The sequence below is a fragment of the Vairimorpha ceranae genome, assembly GCF_000988165.1.
Source record: "Vairimorpha ceranae strain PA08 1199 chromosome Unknown NODE_5, whole genome shotgun sequence".
In the NCBI taxonomy this organism is placed as follows: Eukaryota; Fungi; Microsporidia; family Nosematidae; genus Vairimorpha; species Vairimorpha ceranae.
This window is the reverse complement of record NW_020169300.1, coordinates 36-18,613: the sequence shown is the minus strand read 5'-3', so window position 1 is coordinate 18,613 and position 18,578 is coordinate 36. Positions and strand designations below refer to the sequence as shown.

The 18,578-nt window shown below is 25.0% G+C and overlaps 12 protein-coding genes across 12 annotated transcripts; 3 read left to right on the top strand and 9 right to left on the bottom strand.

The window, feature by feature from the left end:
- Nucleotides 1-330: 330 nt before the first annotated feature.
- Nucleotides 331-981, top strand: AAJ76_500018283 (hypothetical protein; the record flags this gene model as incomplete). Its single annotated transcript, XM_024475839.1, has 1 exon — nucleotides 331-981. The coding sequence occupies one exon, from the start codon at nucleotides 331-333 to the stop codon at nucleotides 979-981; it is 651 nt and encodes a 216-aa protein (XP_024331952.1).
- Nucleotides 982-1,130: 149 nt separating this feature from the next.
- Nucleotides 1,131-1,649, bottom strand: AAJ76_500016965 (rrm motif-containing protein; the record flags this gene model as incomplete). Its single annotated transcript, XM_024475838.1, has 1 exon — nucleotides 1,131-1,649. The coding sequence occupies one exon, from the start codon at nucleotides 1,647-1,649 to the stop codon at nucleotides 1,131-1,133; it is 519 nt and encodes a 172-aa protein (XP_024331951.1).
- Nucleotides 1,650-1,947: 298 nt separating this feature from the next.
- AAJ76_500015695 (ranscription-associated recombination protein) lies at nucleotides 1,948-2,919 on the bottom strand (the record flags this gene model as incomplete). Its single annotated transcript, XM_024475837.1, has 1 exon — nucleotides 1,948-2,919. One exon carries the CDS (start codon nucleotides 2,917-2,919, stop codon nucleotides 1,948-1,950), a length of 972 nt encoding a protein of 323 aa, XP_024331950.1.
- Nucleotides 2,920-3,469: 550 nt separating this feature from the next.
- AAJ76_500015144 (hypothetical protein) lies at nucleotides 3,470-4,420 on the top strand (the record flags this gene model as incomplete). Its single annotated transcript, XM_024475836.1, has 1 exon — nucleotides 3,470-4,420. One exon carries the CDS (start codon nucleotides 3,470-3,472, stop codon nucleotides 4,418-4,420), a length of 951 nt encoding a protein of 316 aa, XP_024331949.1.
- Nucleotides 4,421-4,424: 4 nt separating this feature from the next.
- On the bottom strand, nucleotides 4,425-6,455 carry AAJ76_500012159 (trehalose-6-phosphate synthase; the record flags this gene model as incomplete). The annotated part of the gene is made up of 1 exon (XM_024475821.1): nucleotides 4,425-6,455. One exon carries the CDS (start codon nucleotides 6,453-6,455, stop codon nucleotides 4,425-4,427), a length of 2,031 nt encoding a protein of 676 aa, XP_024331948.1.
- Nucleotides 6,456-6,701: 246 nt separating this feature from the next.
- Nucleotides 6,702-7,037, bottom strand: AAJ76_500011577 (oligonucleotide oligosaccharide-binding fold containing 2b; the record flags this gene model as incomplete). The annotated part of the gene is made up of 1 exon (XM_024475814.1): nucleotides 6,702-7,037. One exon carries the CDS (start codon nucleotides 7,035-7,037, stop codon nucleotides 6,702-6,704), a length of 336 nt encoding a protein of 111 aa, XP_024331947.1.
- A 110-nt stretch (nucleotides 7,038-7,147) lies between these two features.
- Nucleotides 7,148-8,053, bottom strand: AAJ76_500010561 (hypothetical protein; the record flags this gene model as incomplete). Its single annotated transcript, XM_024475807.1, has 1 exon — nucleotides 7,148-8,053. The coding sequence occupies one exon, from the start codon at nucleotides 8,051-8,053 to the stop codon at nucleotides 7,148-7,150; it is 906 nt and encodes a 301-aa protein (XP_024331946.1).
- Nucleotides 8,054-8,926: 873 nt separating this feature from the next.
- AAJ76_50008491 (hypothetical protein) lies at nucleotides 8,927-10,123 on the bottom strand (the record flags this gene model as incomplete). Its single annotated transcript, XM_024475887.1, has 1 exon — nucleotides 8,927-10,123. The coding sequence occupies one exon, from the start codon at nucleotides 10,121-10,123 to the stop codon at nucleotides 8,927-8,929; it is 1,197 nt and encodes a 398-aa protein (XP_024331945.1).
- Nucleotides 10,124-11,485: 1,362 nt separating this feature from the next.
- Nucleotides 11,486-12,667, top strand: AAJ76_50007128 (glucose transporter type 3; the record flags this gene model as incomplete). Its single annotated transcript, XM_024475878.1, has 1 exon — nucleotides 11,486-12,667. One exon carries the CDS (start codon nucleotides 11,486-11,488, stop codon nucleotides 12,665-12,667), a length of 1,182 nt encoding a protein of 393 aa, XP_024331944.1.
- A 134-nt stretch (nucleotides 12,668-12,801) lies between these two features.
- On the bottom strand, nucleotides 12,802-13,275 carry AAJ76_50005339 (ubiquitin-conjugating enzyme; the record flags this gene model as incomplete). Its single annotated transcript, XM_024475863.1, has 1 exon — nucleotides 12,802-13,275. One exon carries the CDS (start codon nucleotides 13,273-13,275, stop codon nucleotides 12,802-12,804), a length of 474 nt encoding a protein of 157 aa, XP_024331943.1.
- An 18-nt stretch (nucleotides 13,276-13,293) lies between these two features.
- On the bottom strand, nucleotides 13,294-13,770 carry AAJ76_50004844 (ubiquitin conjugating enzyme e2; the record flags this gene model as incomplete). Its single annotated transcript, XM_024475860.1, has 1 exon — nucleotides 13,294-13,770. The coding sequence occupies one exon, from the start codon at nucleotides 13,768-13,770 to the stop codon at nucleotides 13,294-13,296; it is 477 nt and encodes a 158-aa protein (XP_024331942.1).
- A 1,104-nt stretch (nucleotides 13,771-14,874) lies between these two features.
- AAJ76_50003005 (hypothetical protein) lies at nucleotides 14,875-15,609 on the bottom strand (the record flags this gene model as incomplete). Its single annotated transcript, XM_024475848.1, has 1 exon — nucleotides 14,875-15,609. One exon carries the CDS (start codon nucleotides 15,607-15,609, stop codon nucleotides 14,875-14,877), a length of 735 nt encoding a protein of 244 aa, XP_024331941.1.
- Between the last annotated feature and the right edge of the window lie 2,969 nt (nucleotides 15,610-18,578).

Genomic DNA, 18,578 nt, shown 5'->3' with positions numbered 1-18,578 from the left:
ATAATATTTCTATGTTCTTTATTTGTTGTGTTTATATTAAATTATTCATTCGGGTATAACATATTGTTTGGATCAATATGTGTCAAATCGAAAAGAAAATAATTTAGTAGAACAACACAACTTTTGTGCAAACGGTTCTGATTAATACTATAAGTATTCTGTATTTGATACATCGGAACCTCACAGATTATTATTCTACAATAAATATAAAAGAATTCTTTTATCAATAAACATGTTTTTAACTAACTCCAGAAATATTACATTTACTATATTATCTTATTATAATTTAAGCAATTTTTCACTTTTTAAAATTATTTTATTTTTAACCCCATGAATCTATTTTTGTTACTCTCACCACTTTATGCTAGTATTTTTTTAATAAATCCAAAAGAAGATTTAGAAATCTGCAAGAATTTGGAAGAAAAGACAGTTGTACTTGTTAAAACAACACTAATGGTAAAAAATGTGGAAAGACTCCAATGGAGTGAAGTTGAGTCTAATGTGCCCTTTGAAACATCTTTGACTATTTTTAAAATGGATGGACTTTCTGGCAATAAAAAAGAAGAGCTTTTTCATGATAGAAAGTATGATTCACATAATGTATTCTTTTTTACCTCTTACAAAGGTGCGGGATTCTATTCCTTTATATTTAATGTAGATATTAAAGTTCCAGATTTTTATGGTCTTAAGGTGGAGATATTTGAAGGAAATCCTAAAAGCGAAGAGATTGTGTCGGGTGTTGATTACCAGATGACTGTCTTAACACAAAAAGTCGAGGAATTGCTTTCATTTGCAAGACAGAACTTTGAGATGGAGAAAGCGGGAGAAAAAGACGAAGCCAAGTATCTTATGTTATATAATTATATTTCTAAGCTTGTGTTTAGGATTTCTTTATTGAAAATTGTGATATTGTTTGTTACGATATTTTATTTCAACAAAAGTGTTAAAAATTTCTTTATTTCAAGTAAAATAGCTAAATAAACTTTATTGAGTGATATGTTTTGTATTTGTATACTACAGTAATAAAACTGATAGCAAAAAAAAATTTACGAGTATTCAGTTGAGAAGTAAACGTATAAATTCCTTAGACACGTGATCTTTAAAAATCAAAAAAGCTAAAAAGAATAAATTTACGTTTTATTTTTTGCTAATTCTACACATAAGCGTAAATTGTCTATAATGACTACCTTAAGGTCATTAAGTAATTGATTCGCTTCCTCTTTACTATTTACACTGACAAAGCAATATCCCCTGCTAATTCCCGTTTCTCTATCAAAAACCATATGAAATTTTCCAAATTTAACATTAGTGTGCCGACAAATAATTTTATACAGCTCGTCTTTCTTAATATTTATATCGTAATTAGATATTTTAACGCTAATAACATCAGAAGAAACATGACTGACAGGAGGAACATAAGCAGTAGAGCTAGAAGTCTGTTCTTTAGGCTTAATAGAAATATTTGGTACATAAGCTACAAAATCTTGTTCAACCGGTGTTTTAATTTCGATTTTTTCATTTGTACAACGTGTAAATGGAAAATTTGTAACTTTGTCTGTAATAGTTATTTGTTTGGTGTTACCAAATGGTTTAAGTAGCTTCCTTCTGTTTATTTCTGCTTTATTTTCATTGTATTTGTAAATTTCCATATGAGGGTAAAAAAAAAGTTTTTGACTTAAAAAGTATTACATCTTTTTTACAAATTTACACTTTTTTTTATTTTAAAATAACTGTATATCAATTTCTAATGTTGATATATTTTATTCATTGTAAAAATTTTGTATTTTTATAATTTACAGATAATAAAAATAAGTTAAAAGTAAAATAGTGCTAATATTTTAATGTCAACCACTATGTATAAATACTGACTTGTATAAAACTTATCAGAACTTTGAGACGCAAAAAATGTTAAATAAATCCAATTACAAAAAATATGTATAAAATTTATTAAAAAAATTTTAGCGGAAAAGGATCTCTTCTACTAAATACCATCATGTTCTTATTAACACTAATGTATCCTTTTACTAAATTACTTTCTATAACACAACACACCATACTTATTAATTCTTCATAATCTAGATCTATAACTTCTAAAAGATACTCTAAATTTAATTTATAATCCTCGTTTTTTAAATAAAATATTCTTTTTATAAGATTCGCAAAACATAACTGTGGTAGATAATTTCTTACTATTAAGGATATATTAAATTTTACAAAAAATCCTTCTAACTCATCTAAGATGTTATAAATATGTGTAAACAGCCCCTCTCTTACAATAATTTTCAGATTTAACAACATTTCATCTTCAGTTTTAATATATTTATTATTAATTAAATTAATAATAAAAAATAATAAAAACCCTTCTTTACGTATTTTTTTACTTTTAAAAGACAAATTAATACATTTACTCGACTCTTCTAGATCTCCCTTATAAAATAGTAGTAATCCTTTATACAAATTATAAATATAATAGTCCTTTTTATGTATACGGTTATTACTGGTAATAAGAAGAAAATTATACGCCAATTCTAGATTTTGAATCCTAAAATATAATTTAAACAGAATATTGGCAAGTGTGTGGTATTTAGTATGCTTATATATTTCTAATGTAATTTTTATAAGTGATCTAATATCTTCATCTGTCTCAATATGAAATATACAATTTTTTATAATGTACTTAAAAATAACAGATGCCTCATCTCTGCATTGGCAGTCAAAAAGGACACAAGCTGTTTTAAGAACTTCCACCGCATTATTAAAATTTTTATTTTTTGTATAAAAAACATGTTTATTGATAATATGGTCGAAAGGTGGAGTAATATCATAATAATTATGTTTGGGGATAAAAGGTTTAAAGGTAACGGAAAGTTTTCTAAAATTTTTGTCTTTTATAAATTTATTAATAGATCTACTGTTCATACAAGGGTAAAAAAATAGTAAAAGTTAGTAAGTGTATCAAATGCAGTAAAGTTTAAGAGAAATTATATAAAATTTGTTTTTAGTACATAACTATAATAAATTGGATATTGTAGTTTTTACAATCATCCCTTTCCTTTTATCCTTACATCTAATTAATTAGGCTTTAAAATCTTTTCTTTATAATTTTATAAAATAAGTCAATTAATATAGCTTTAGTAAATTTACTTAATTTTACTAGCATACGGGAATCATTGGGATTTAAAATTAGCAAAAACCTTTATAGTGATATTTTTTATAAATTGGCCTAATCGAAATAAATTGAAAATTTGTATAAAATTTCTTTTATATAACACTTATTTGTTTTCGTCAATTCTTGGTTTTAAAGCAAAGGATTGTGTAAATCCTGCTTTAAAAATTTATTAAAATCTTTTACATTGTAATTATTTTTTTAACTAAATGCTTTTTACAATTTTTATAACTTACATATAAAGTTTAACTACCAAAGTACAGTTGTCATAAAATTGTTCTCAATTTTTTGCATCCCTTTCATATGGAAATTTACAAAGAAGCTAGGAAAATTGACAACTGTTTTTTACATTCGTTTGTGTTGTTTGAAAATAAAATCGCTATTTATTTTCTATCATTTTATATCAAAGATAATACTTGTTATATTGATAAATTAGATAGCACAGGATATTCAAATAGTTGTAAAAGTAAGGATTTTATTCTTACAATATTAAGTGAATATTGTAATCAATGTAAATTAATATATTGTTTTGGTATATCTAAAAGATTTTACGTATTTAATAGTGATATTAAAAAAGTACTAAAAGATCTTGAGTCTTATTGGAATGATATATTTTCTATCCTAAACTCTAGAAATATAATATACGTTTTAAAATCTAATAGTAAAAATTATTTAAAAGATATTTTTACGTCAAGTTACGAAATAGTTAGATTTGAAGATGAACCGATATCAAAAATTTTAAATAAAGTAGGGGATATTGATCTTGATAAGTTATTTACAATTTTATGTTGTAGAGCAGATTTTATAAAAGGTTGTATAATATTTAGTATGAACCGAGAAAACAATAATAATTTACAAATAGAGTTTAATAACGAAACAAAAGAAGATTTTAAGGATACAGATAACTTATTTAAACATACTAAATATGCGGAAATTGGTGTAAATAAAATCAAAAAAAATACGAACAATAATAAAACAATTCTTTATTGTAATAATAATGAAACAATACGCAGGTGTAGTGAACAAAACTTGGCACATGTTGACAAAGAAAATGTAAATACTAAATTGACAGATAATTTACAAGAACTGTTGCGTAAACTTTCTTTTAAAACTCCTAAACATATTGAAAATTCTAGTAAAGCTTTAGTAAAAATATTAAATTTAGAACCATTTGCACTTAAAGAATTTGATAGATCGAAAAAAAGCGTAGAATCTTCTTTTTTTACGGTTTTAAAAGTGAAAAGAAAAAAATAAAGATTTATTTTGATGTTGCCAATTGCTGCAATAAATGTATCATTTCATCAACATCATTTACGTAATAATCTGCATTCGTTTTCTCACAATATCCCACCCTTATAGTCAATCCTCTGCTATTATCAAACATATCTTCATCAGTAACGTCATCTCCACAAATTATTAAATTCTTACGATAATATTTAAAAATATCATTTTTGTTTCCAACTTTGTACTCAACGATTTTTTTGCCTAATTTAATGTGTGGGGAAATCTTAATTAAATCAGTATAAAGTTTTTGTGCCTGTGAAAATCCTAAAGATGGCTCACAACTTCTGTAATGAAATACAAATCCATTACTTTTTTTTTCTATAAAACTTCCTGGTGTTCTCTCCTCGTAAAATCTTGCTATTCGGTACTCAAGATCAAAGTTTATCTTAGGAAGTAGTCTGCGCCATTCGTTATTAATGCGTACAAATGTGCAATGTTCTGAAAACACTTCTAAATTTGAAGGAACAAATCTGTCCATGTCTTCGCGCGATCGTCCAGAACTTATAACAACTTTTATTTTTTTATTTAGATTAAGAAGTATTTCTTTGTGGGAGTCGGGAAGTATAGCATCTTTTGGATCATCACATACAGGCACAAGTGTACCATCATAATCTAAAATGATTGCACAGACATCCTCCAAAGGCAGATCTTTATACAAAATGGTATTAATAGATTGACTAGTTGTACTGTCAGATGGTCCCTTATCACTGTTTTTGTCAAAAATAATCTGTCTTTTGATGCGCGGTGTACTTAAATTGCTTATATTAGAAAAATCAACAGTTTTGTTTTTATATTCAACTTCACTTCTACTTTGTATTTTGCTAAATAATTCTGTTACATAATCTTTTAAATCAGGTACACATTCGTTATTTTGTTCAACGAAATGTAATTTTTTATAAATTTCATCTGCGACGCTTTCGTAATCATAAACGCTACTTGCTACGACGTGACGATTAAAATAACTAAAATAATTTTCTAAAGACTTATAAAATCCTATATGACACCGACTTAAAATTTTTAAGAAATCCTCGTTTGATTTGGGTGTACATACTTTTACTTCAGTTTTTAGTTGTAAATAATTTACGTAATTTAATACATCTTGGCTTACTTTCTTGTTATTTATGTTTAATAAATTTACTTGTAAAGGCACATCATATTTATTAATATACTTGTCAATACATATTAAATGATGTAGAGAATCATAAGGGATTACAATTGTATTTTTTTCAATATGTATATCTTTAAGAAAGGTTCTATCAATAAAATCTTTGTCTATTCCTTTATCAATAGAAACAAGTTCAGGATTACCATGCTTTTCAGTAAAATAGGTGTACGACACAAACGTTTTAAAATCTTTTATTTCATTTTTACAGCAGAAATCTAATATTTTAACTTTTAAAATATCATCCAGTAACAAATTGTAGAATGGTATACATTTCCATAATTCATTAAATCTAGAAATTGTTAAAATAGTATTTTTAAAGTGCGCAAGTGTGTGTATAAAGTTATAATCTTGTGCCCATACAATATCAGTATCTTTAACATCTCCTAATTCCTTTAATACCTGGTTGTTAAATTTGCAATATAAGTCATATAACTCAGCATGATTTAATTTGGAATGCGTGTAAGTAAAAGTATTAGCATCTAAGATATCAGTAATTAGTTGACTAAAATCACCAGGACCGTTAAATATGGGTATAATATTGTGTTTTTCGCATATTTTTTTGATATAATCGTAATCCGATTCTTTTATCGTCCAATCTGTATCAAGAACACCAACATATATCGCATTTTTATCGTAAATATAATTATTAACATAACACCTAGGTTTCATATACAAATTTATTGAATCTGTTACCTTTTCATATTGAAGATCAATTTTTGATGACTTATTAGGACTGCCTGATTTTTTATATTGTGCACCTAAAAATGCGGCGTGGGCATCCTTTTCATTAAGTCTTGATGCATAGTAAATAAGTTTTGTGTTTAATATATAATTTTTCATACGGGGTTAGTAACAAGTATTTTTATATTTAATTTAAAGGGGAAAAACCAATGATAAAAAAAGGAAAATTAAAATTTTTTTATTTGATGCATTAAAATGATCAGATGTTTCGTATTAAAAAGCGCGTAATAACAAATATGATTAAATAAAAGTTAAAACAAAAATTTGTATTTGATTACTTGTATAGAAACATAATTTTACAAATAAATTATAATTTACAGATAATTTATAACTTTACCTTGTAGTTTAGCTAAAAGAAAATAATTTCTTGTGTTCTTCATTAAGAATAAATTCCTTTTTTATCTCACCAATTCTTCTAATATATCCATTACCACTCTTAAATATTCTTTTTCGTTCTTTAAAAGATGACACATACGCATCGTAAATGTAAATTATATCTCCAATGTCAAGTAATATATTCCAAATAGAAGCTTCAATAGAACCAGATTCGTCGGCTACTAAATAAGTGTATATTTTATCATTGTCTTTGGTTAGAGTAGTTTCTAGTAGTTTTAAGATTATAAATTCTACATCAACATTCTTTATAAAAATTTTTAAATCTTTAATTTTTACAATTGCCATAAAGGGTAAATACTTAGTAAGTTTAAACTTACGATTCGTTACTATTTATAATAAAAATAAGTAAAAAAATAAATTTATTATAAAAACTTTACGCGTTTTGATGTATAAAGTTATTTAATTAACTCGAAGAACTTTGTTTTTTCATCTTCTTTTTCAAACATTAATAACACCAATTCTCCCGTAGGAATTTTAAATAGTACACCTTTATCTTTTACAGATGGCTTTATATCAAAAATTTTATAAAAGTCAAATGAAACAGTCATAAGACCGTCTCTTACAAAAATGAGTCTTAGCTCTTGTGTTTTATAAATATATATGTGGCCAGTACCTATTTTCTCCCATTTTTTATTGGTAAATTTATAAAATAAAGATTTTGATTCGAAAAGTAATGTACCTAAAAGGCTTTTATCTACTTCTATATTTTCTGCTATGTCTTCTTTTTTTATAACATTTGTAAGAAAAGAGGAGTTTGTTACTGCTTTTGATTTGGGTTTATTTTTCATAAAAATATTATCTGCTGGTTGATTAATATCTATTGACAGTTTGACTTTTTTTACATCTCCTCCAAAAAGATTAGAACTTTTTCCATTTATTAACTTTTTATCGTCTTCAGTTACATTAGTTTTAGAAATTCTCAAAGATGTATCATAATTCATGTTTTCTTCTTCTGATGCTTTTGTACCAATTGCGGTAGAAACACACTCATCGGAAATTTTACTACTTGTAACAGGATCTTCCGAAGGTAAGTCTGAATTCTTGACATTTTTCAAAGCTTCATTACTTTGTTTTTCTTTTTTTGAACTGTATTCGGTAAAAACAGTATCATCAATCGATTGTGCAACTTTGTCAGAAGATGGTTCATCTTTACTTGTTTTTGTGTCTTTGGTTTCTAAACTTTGTAGTGTTTCTATTTTGTTTTCTATATCTGCACGTTTATGCTTTTCAGAGATTATATCACAGTTTTCATTTCGTTCTTTATTTTTTTGCAAATCGGGGTTTGTGTGGTGGTCTCCCATAAAGGGGAATAAAAAATATTTTTTTATTAATAATTGAAAATTTAAGGTTTATTTATAATAAAACTTAAAGTAAATTGACTTAAATATAATTAAAGATTTTAATTGGGCATGATTATTTTTATATTTAGCGATTTTAAAATAATATATATTATATTAATATACCACACTGTTGAAACGGAGAAAAAACATGAATACGATCTTTTAGCAAATCATACAGCCTCAATGTAAAATTATAAGTTAAAATTATCCCTTTTGTAATGGCGTGGAATGGTATAGTAACAAATTACCATCGCCTATATGCAAACGACCTAGGATTAGAATCCAAACCGAGGCATATATACAAATAAGAGTCTTCAAGATGACACTGGAAAGCCTAACTATCGCCAGCCGCCGAAGATCCGATGCTTATTTGGAGCTAGAAGTAAGTATTTAAAAGGTAAAATTTAAGATGACGGGCTCGGTTTGAAAGTTTCGAGGACGGCTTGTGATAAATGAAACAAGAAAATTTCTATATGTTTAAAAAAATATATATATTTTTTTTATGTTGGTATAAAAATTAAAATGTAATTAATTAACTTTCTAGGTAACTTTGCACATTGTTTGAAAAAAAGCATTTCCAATTAACTAGCAAAAAATAAAATTACAATACAGTACATTAAGAAATTAATCAACTATTTTTTAATGTATTTACAATGAATATAAAAATAAAAATTAGAATTAAGGAACATTTGGTTTATTAGAATTAATTTAAATCACACAATAAATTTAAATTAAGAATCTTAAGTGCTATTTTAATAAAGAATACTTAATTTTTAAAATTAATATAACCTAAATAAAAATAATAATACTTAAATATAAACATTTATTCTATGTCTAGACAGGATTTTTTTTCTTGTTTTCTGTCTCAGTTTTATTTCCCCACAAGAATAAACCTTTTTCTTCCGCAATATCTTCTTCAGAACTTTCAGCAGATTTCTCGGTAAGCTCCTCTTCTGCATCACTCGTAAGTTTCGCATTTGACTTTTCGAATAATAACGATTTATCTTTTTCTTCTAATGACTGTTCTTTTTCGGATGGCCTATCTGATGGTTTAGCAGTGGTGGAACTTCCAAACAAAGTAGTAGACTTACCTTCTGGTGTTGGCTCGGGTTCTGAACCGCCACACAATTTACTTGATGTTACCGGATTAGATTCACTTACAGGTTTTGATTCTGGCTTCGAACCCCCGCAGAGATCACTCGATGATTTAGATTTCGATTTAGAATCTGAACCTCCAAATAATTTACTTGAAGTTTCAGGTTTTGATTCACTTACAGGTTTTGATTCTGGCTCCGAACCCCCGCAGAGATCACTCGATGATTTAGGTTTTGATTTAGAATCTGAACCGCCAAATAATTTACTCGAAGTTTCAGGATTGGATTCAGTCATAGGTTTTGATTCTGGCTCCGAACCCCCGCAGAGATCACTCGATGATTTAGGTTTTGATTTAGAATCTGAACCTCCAAATAATTTACTTGAAGTTTCAGGTTTTGATTCACTCATAGGTTTTGACTCTGGCTCCGAACCACCACAAAGTTTACTTGATGTTGTAGGATTTGACTCCGAACCACCAAATAATTTACTTGAAGTTTCAGGTTTTGACTCTGGTTCTGAACCACCGCAAAGTTTATTTGTGGTTACTGGCTTTGACTCCGAACTACCAAATAATTTACTTGAAGTTTCAGATTTTGACTCTGGTTCTGAACCACCGCAAAGTTCACTTGAACTTACTGGCTTGCTACTTCCAAATAACTCTTGCTTACTTTCACTTTCAGATTCTTCTTGTAATGAAGTCATAGGCATTTCTGTTTTAGGGTTTTCTGAAACAGACATCACTGCATCTTCTTTTGTAAGATTACAGGTTGATGTTGTTTCTGAAGATAATTTATTTGAATCCTTTGAATCACCTTTGCTAAAAAAACCAAAAAATGAGGATTTTTCCATTTTTTTCTTCTCATTTTCACATGTCTCTTGAGAGTTATCTGCGACTATGTATTTTACTACAAGTATAAGAGCAACATTTAATTTCATGTGAGTTTACAAATTTTTTTTTTAAATAGTTTTTTGATTTTTTTTAAACCAATAAGTTAATACTAGTAGAATATTGATACCATATTTGTGTTTTATTGGAGAATAAAAATTATCTGCAGTTTAGATTTTAATTTTGTGTTTATTTATAGGTTTATGATTTTTAAAAAAAATAAAAAGAATTTTAAAACGTGTTGATTTAGCTATAATAATTGGGTCATGTTCATAATAATATTTTTTATTAGAGTAGTGTTAAAGGGGTAATATAAACCAATTATAAAATTATTTGATGTACACGATTAAATAGATAAATCTTTGTATCTGTGCATCAATTTTATTGTTACTCAACGTCATGTTTTAAAAAAAAGTTTATATTAATTTGTGTAAGAAATTTTTTATTTAGTAAATAGATAAATTTTTACCTTATATGGTAAATCATGTTTAACCGTCAAACTTTTAAAAACACACAATTTAATAAATTATAATAAATCCAAGATATATTTACTTTTCCAGAAAAGTTTTAATACCCGATTACTAAAAAAATACATCTATTTTTTAGACAATCGTGTTTTTGATATTTTTAATATTTATCTTTTTTTTTAAATAAAAGTTTAAAAAAGGCATTTTTTTATAAATTCAATTTTTCGTAAATTTAAATCATTAAACATTAATAATAAGCGTTTGTGTTAATAATTTAATAAGATACTACTGTCAAATTTAATAGAACAATATTTAATATTTAAATGTCAAAAGTTAATATTATGGATTCAGTCTTTGATAACAAATAATCTCATACAAAAATTGTGAAATGTTAAAAAAAACATAATTAATTTTTTAGACAATAAAATAAATGCTTTATTTAGCTTTAGATAAAACTTTAAAGGATGCACTTTTGCTATTCTTAATTAGAGCTAGTTGACTTTTTTTAAATGTAACAAGAGGCACTTTCTTTAAACTAGGAAAAATTATTAGGGGAATTTTCACTGATTAAAACATTACAATACAAAATTAATAATCACAAACCTATAAGATTTGCTTATAGTACAATAAACAAATTTATCATTAAAAATTCAGCAAAAATAATAGTTTTGATCTACAATGTACATGTTTTTTAGTATTTTTTTATAAAAAATAAATTTTACTTTAATAAATTATTTAAATAAACACCACTTTAATTTATAAACAATCTTACTTGAAATTAAAAAACATTTAATTATTTGTTATATTCGTTATGCATTTAATTTGCAGTGTATTAACTAATTATATTTTTTAAAACTCTTACGTTGTGATGTCGAATTAAAACGCTTAACGAATTAATTAAAAATTATTGATTCTTTAAAAAAAATATTTTTACCCCTTAGACAAATGAAAGAAAAACTAAAACTTTTTTATTATTCTATTATAGCAGCATTATCATCATTTCTTTTTGGATTATTCCTTACATCTGAGAGTGTATTGTACCCTAGGCTAGAAGACAACTTTAAACTTCAAAATTTCTATTTTGGTTTTGGTGTGTATAAAAGCCTTTTTGCGAGTATTGTATTTTTAGGTGCGTTCATATCGAGCTATTTTGTGTTTCTTGTAAACGATTTGGATAGAAAGATTGTCTTGATAATCAATAATCTGACATATTTATTGGGAAGTGGTTTGACCTTATTTTTTGAAGATATTTATATTTTACTTATGTCTAGATTTATTATTGGACTGGGAGCAGGTATCTCGTGTTGTATTGTTCCTAGTTACGTGTTTAGTATAACTGATGATAGAAATAGAGGATTTTATATGTCTTTTCACTCAATAGGAATAGTACTTGGACTAGTAATAGGTAAAGTGTTCTGTATAACCTATACTTCCGCCGCTTGGGATTCTGTATATACTTTTATTACTCTACTTGTGATAATTCACACAATAGGGTTATTTGTAATTAAAAAGTGTCCATCGTCTTCTGGTGAATTTGATCATACGACAATTCCTCAGCTTTTAAAAAATAGGCGGGCTATTAGATCTACTTTTTTGGCTGTTTGTTTTCACATTGCTCAGCACGCGTGTGGTATAGACTTTTTTACGATTTTTATAGAGGAGATTTTGTCGCAACAGCCAGATGCGGAAATTCAGGGTGCTTTTACATTAGCTTTTTCTGCACTGGTTTCTGTTATTAGCTGTTGCTTTATAGATAAAGTAGGTAGAAAGATATTTATGTGTATTAGTACAGCGATAGTTCTTATATCTACTCTAATAATGGGTTTTGGGCAGCTTAAACTTTTTATCTGTTATTTATATGTATTTGGTTACAATATAGGTTTAAGTTCTATACCTTGGTTTATTACGAATGAGATTTTTACACCAGAATATTGTATGCCTGCGATGAGATTAACAGTTGGCGTAAATTGGATGTCTGCTTTTTTATTATCTTTTATTAATATGCCTTTGTATACTATGATTGGGAGCTATATATTTTTAGTGAATAGTTTATTTATGGCTGTATTTTTAGTTATTGTTGTTTGTCTTTTTAAGGAGACTAAAAATCGTCCTGCAGAATTTCAATAAAGTAGAATGAATTTTTATAAAATTTTTAAATGGATTTACGTTAAATTTATAGTTGTATGTAAGTGAATTAATTTATCAAAAAATTATACAGTGTTATCGCTAAATAAAAAAAATTTTATAAAAATATTTATTATTTAATTATCAGCCAATATTTTTATAAGATCATTATTCCCGTCCCTATCCTCTTGATAAATTTTTTCAAAATAAAAATCTGTCAGCTTTTTATTTCCATAGCACATACTAAAGATAAGTGAAATTGTAGGATTATAATTATCAAAATTTATGTAATCAAATATTTTTAGAAGATAAAAAATATCTTGTATAACAGGTTTATGACGTACAATATCGCTCAAAAGCACACATGTGTTATTGTAAAGATCTTGTTCTTTTAATAAATTTATTAGATCTGGAAACTTAGCTTGAATTTTAGCATTGTACAAAATATCATCTTTAGTAAAAATCAAAGTTAATTCATCAATTAACTGATTTTTACGATCTATAGAACAATCAGAATAAATTTCTTTCAGTGTATCTTCTATTGCATGTACATGTGGATTCAAAATTAAATCAACTAAATCTTCTTTATTTTTTTCGATTTTCTGTAACATGGTTTTAGGGGATACAAATTACATTTTTCTAAAATTTGGACTGCTATGATGCATCAGTATATTTTCTCTAACATTTTTATCGTAGGACAATTTATTTTTCCTAAATAAAACACCCGCGTCAACATTAGCAGGACTTTTAATATTAGGATTTTCTAAAAAATGTTGCAAACCCGATAATATACTCATAACATTCATAGAAGGTTTCCATTTTGACGATATAATATCAAGACAGACATTACCATCCTGATACACATTTGGATGATAAACTGGATTTTTAAATTTGACACGTGGGGGCTCTAAAGGATATTTTGGCAGAAATTTCAGTTCAACTGTATAATAAGACCCTTTAAATAAATCAGAATCGGGACCAGGAAATCCACATTCCCAAGTTACATTATTTTTTTTTGTAAAAACGGGAATTGCGTAGAACATATACTTTCTATTTTTTCTAAGATTTTGTTGTTCAGCCAGTAGTCTCTCTGCATTTTGAAACATGGGGGTAACAATAATATATTATTTGTAAAAACTTAAGAAAAATTATATCAAATGTAAACAGGCCAAATTAAAATATTATTTCTTGGTATTTATTCAATATTATCTTAAACACTCTTTTTTTAAATAATGTTTTCTAAAAGAAAAAGTTAAAAAAAGTAATCATTATTTTTAAATATTATCCTATTGTTTAATAAGTTTATGAAATAATTAAAATATTTATAATTTATCACACCTCAATATATTTTTCATATATAAATATTAAATATGTTTTCTTTTATATTTATTTTTAGTATCTATTGAAACCAACTTTGTAATTAACTATATAATAACTTATTAGTTCAAAAATGAATTATTTACATTGCATAAAAATGCTACTTAAAAGAACTGATATTTTATGATTACGTTTGTGTTGACATTTTAGTCAAAACAATTAACAAATTTAAACGTTATAATATTTAATTACTATTAAACGTTTTTGCCTTAACATCTTATTATTTGTAGTCTATAAATAGTCATTCTTTTAATTCGCAAAGTAAATTAAAAAATTTCTTAAATCCACTACATTTTAAAATTCTATGTTCTTTTACTTCTTTTTAAATTTAATATTATTCAATTTAAAGTGACGCAAAATTAATGAGTCATCAAAGGAATTGTAACAATAGTTGAATTAAAAATTTCTGCACAAACAAAATAAAAATTGTTATAAATTAATTTATTCTTTAGGCTGTACTGAAATAATTCGTTGAATAACGTAAAAGCTTTTACTTTGTAAAAAATACTAATATATCTCAAAGCAAGTTTAAAGATAATTAAAATCCATTTACTACAGAATTTCGACCTTGAAAAACAGTTATTAGATTTGTAAGCACAAATAAGTGTTAAACGTTACATTGGTACGATAAATTAAATATCCTTGTTAAACAAAAAATAAAAATCAGAATGTTTTTAAAGAATTGTAAAGTTTTATACACTTTTTTATACAAAGACAGGAGTATAGAAAAATTTTAAACTTTCTTTATCTTTACTTGAAAAGAGTCTAGCAAATTTATATTGACCTAAAAATTTCAAAATATGATTTAAAACTGCAATATAAAAAAAAATATTTTAATTAATAAGTTCTAAAAATTTTATCTCTTCTTTCGTAAATATTAATTTATCATAATTGTTAAAATCAATATTTTCTAATAATAAAATAATATTATCATGACATTCAAATATTTTTTCTTCTTCTAACTCTATAAATTCTTCGAGCTCCTTGTTAAAAGCAAGATCATATTCTTCACCATAAAAAATAATAAATTGCTTAGTCAAATAAAACAGTGATTTATTTGTACTTTGTTCTAAAAATTTCAATATAATTCGAAAATCCACACAATTTTCTAAATCTTTTGTAGAAAATTTACAAGAGCAATAGTACTTACAATTTTCTAAATTTTTAAATTTTTCAATTTTTTGATCAAGTTGATCAAAAACTTTCCAATCTTTATTTACAATCAAATTTATTCGTAACAACATTTTTAACATTGGAAAATATTTATCTTTAACAACTTTATTATCAATTGTTGCAGAAATTTTTACTTTTTTAACTTCATCTGCATTGTAAAGAAAGCTTTTAAAATTAAATATTGTATCTGTGTTTAAAAAATGCAAATTTGTTTCGAAGCTTTTAGTTCTTTTCCCTTCCGTTACAAAATTTATCAATTCCTTCATCTTTTCATCCCCAAGTCCTACTAATGAATCTATTTTAAATGTTTTAGATTGTTTAGTTAATTCTTTTGTGTATTCTACTCTTAATAAAAGTCCATAAATAGTAGAAAATAAATAAATTAAATTCATCATTATTTTGGGGTATTTTCACTTTCATTAAAAATTTCATCAAAATAAATTAAAAAAATTAAAAATTTATTTGCAAAAATTTTCATATTCAGTTGAAAAGTTTTAAATAAATTTTTGGCATGTAAAATATTTTTTTAAGCCACATTATTAGTATGCCTACTATTTGACACTATTTGTTCTTAATTGTATTGCCTATAGTCATATTTTGCAATTTCTTAATTTTATAGCTTCTTCTAAAATATTTTTATATAATTTGAAGATTTAATTAATTAAAATTTGAAAATATTTTTCAAAAAGTTTAATTTAATTAATAGATAAACATTCTCAGCAAGTGAATTTATTTATAACTTCTGTAAACTTGTAACACATTTGTATTTTGATAGATATTAAATAATTAGTGCATTAAAATCTACTTTAAAGTAAAAATATTTATATAATCAGAGCAGAAGAATGTACAATGTAAAGCAGATTAACTAAAAGGTGGCCATAAATTTTTTTATTCTTAAAAATGAAATTTCTAAGATTAAGCACAATAAAATGTTAATATTAAAAATAAAACTGTTTAAGTGCTAATCCAATAATTGTTTTATTTTAATCTTACTAAAAGGGAATTGAAAGCTTTAAAGCATACATATAATAAATATATTTTTTAAAAGCAAATAAGTATTTTTCTTGAGTGCTTACTAAAACACTCGTATATAAATCTTTTAAAAATTTATAATAATGTACAGTTAAATGTTTTACATTAGCCCCTCTTAAATAAATATAGCTTTCTAGCAATCGCTATAAATATATAAATAGGTGCTATACCTTTATTCACATGATATTTTAGTAACAATAAAATTCGCTTGTTAATTTCTCGCATAACAAGCCCAAAAATTTAAGCATCTCTACAGGATATATTTTTACTTTTACTTAAATTTATCTTTAATTCACCAATTTTAAAAATTTGATTTTCGTTTCCTACATTGAATATGTTTTAACAATATTTTTTACTAATTGCTTTACAATAACTTTTTAATTTTTATACACAGAAAGTCTTAAAGATCGTAGAATAAATGTTATTAAAGTTATGATAGATTTTGCTAGCCACAGCTCTATTATTCTATAAACGTAATTTTTGAAAGTTAAATATCAGCAGATATAGAATCTTTTTAGGTCTATATTTTATTCCAGTCAAATAACAAACCTTATTATAACATCTGACATATTCATACATTCTTTCTTTTGCCAGAGTAACGAATTCTTTATTTTTCTTATTCGCAAAATCATCAATAATTTAATTTTAAGTTTTTCCTTCTCAATCCTCTCGATTTCATTTTACAAATGAAAACAATTTTTTTTACACAAATTAACAATCTGCTTTATAAACTTCAAACTAATGTAAAAGTTAAATATTTAAACCCGAACCTTTCAATTTATCATTTTTTCAAGACCTTTAACAATAAATCACAAAATTTGGTCTATTACAGAAATCTGATAAATTTTATTGCCATATCTTGGCAATTATTTAACGTTTTGTAAAATAAGGTAAAAATATTAACAAAAACGTAGTTTTATGTAAATAGATATTTAAACAAAATTTCCTTTAATATTTTTAAATAAATAAAATCTATTGGTAGCTATAGAAGTCATTAATATAACTGTTCTTGTAATTTGTATTTTATTGTATATCTTTTATCAATTGCTGACAAATATGACAAAAAACTGCCTTTGAAGTTTTTTATAGAATCATTCTATCAATTATTAATTGTTTGCGACAACTTCGATGAGGATCAAGTTGCATTTTATTTGCGACTTCTATTTATGGTAATTTATATTTTAAATTAAAACAATTCTAGAAAATTTTATCTTTGAAATTTTTAAAAATTCTTTCATTGAAATTGTGGTGTTTTTTTATAACTAGTGTTTTAATAACAGTACAAAAAGAAAGAGTTTCTGTTACCAAAATATTTCTTATTAAACAAAATTTGCAGATTTGATTAGAAATATTGTCCTGCTCAAGGGAGAAAACCCTTGTTTTAAAAAGCTCAAAAATACTTACAATTTCAATGTAATTATTTTATTTGCTTTTATAAGTTTAGTTCCCTACCCCTGCTTTGGGCTGTCTAATATATTGATTGTTATATTTTCTGTCATTCATTTCTTTTTTTCTTGCCCTTCAATTATAAATTTTTTATTTAAATTTAATTTTGGCCCTTATGATTGTGGGAATTTTAATTTAATAAAGCTTAAGGTATAATTTATTATCATAGTATGGCTATTACAGCTGGAATATTTAAATAACAATCACTCATGAGTTAAATGTTTAAATCGTTTTTAAATAAGTTAAAATAAAGCATTTGGCAAAAAAAATTGTATGAAAAATTAAACTATTTATGTAAAAAAATGCAATTATACTTAATTTTATTTTGCTTTCATTCTATCACCTTTTATTATTTTTTGTTAATAATAACGACAATTAAAATACATTTAGTTTGGTAAAGTATTAAATTCTATTACACTTTAAAACAATATTGAAGAGATGTTTATTTTTTGTGAATAAAATATGCTTCCTAAGATATGAACGTCTTGCTTAATACAAGATTACTTTACTCAAATAAAACCTAATCTTTGTCCGCAACCATTAGTTTTAAATTAAGTTTTAATTGATTTAAAGCTTGTCGAGAGCATTACAAGTTATTTAAAAATAAAAATTTCTTGTAATTATTAATAAGATTATTATAATTATTAAATATGTAACTCCTCTTCTGGTATTAAATCAGTATTTTATTTATTACAAAGTTATTTTATAATATATTTTGGTGTCAACTCATAATATTTAAATTGAAAAAAAATGATTAATTTAATGATTTTATTATTATTTCTAAAAAGTTATTTTTCATTATTAACTTTCAAATGGATAAATAAATGCTTGCTTAAAAACATTTTTTTATATGACAATTTATCAACTAATATTGATTCAAAATAAA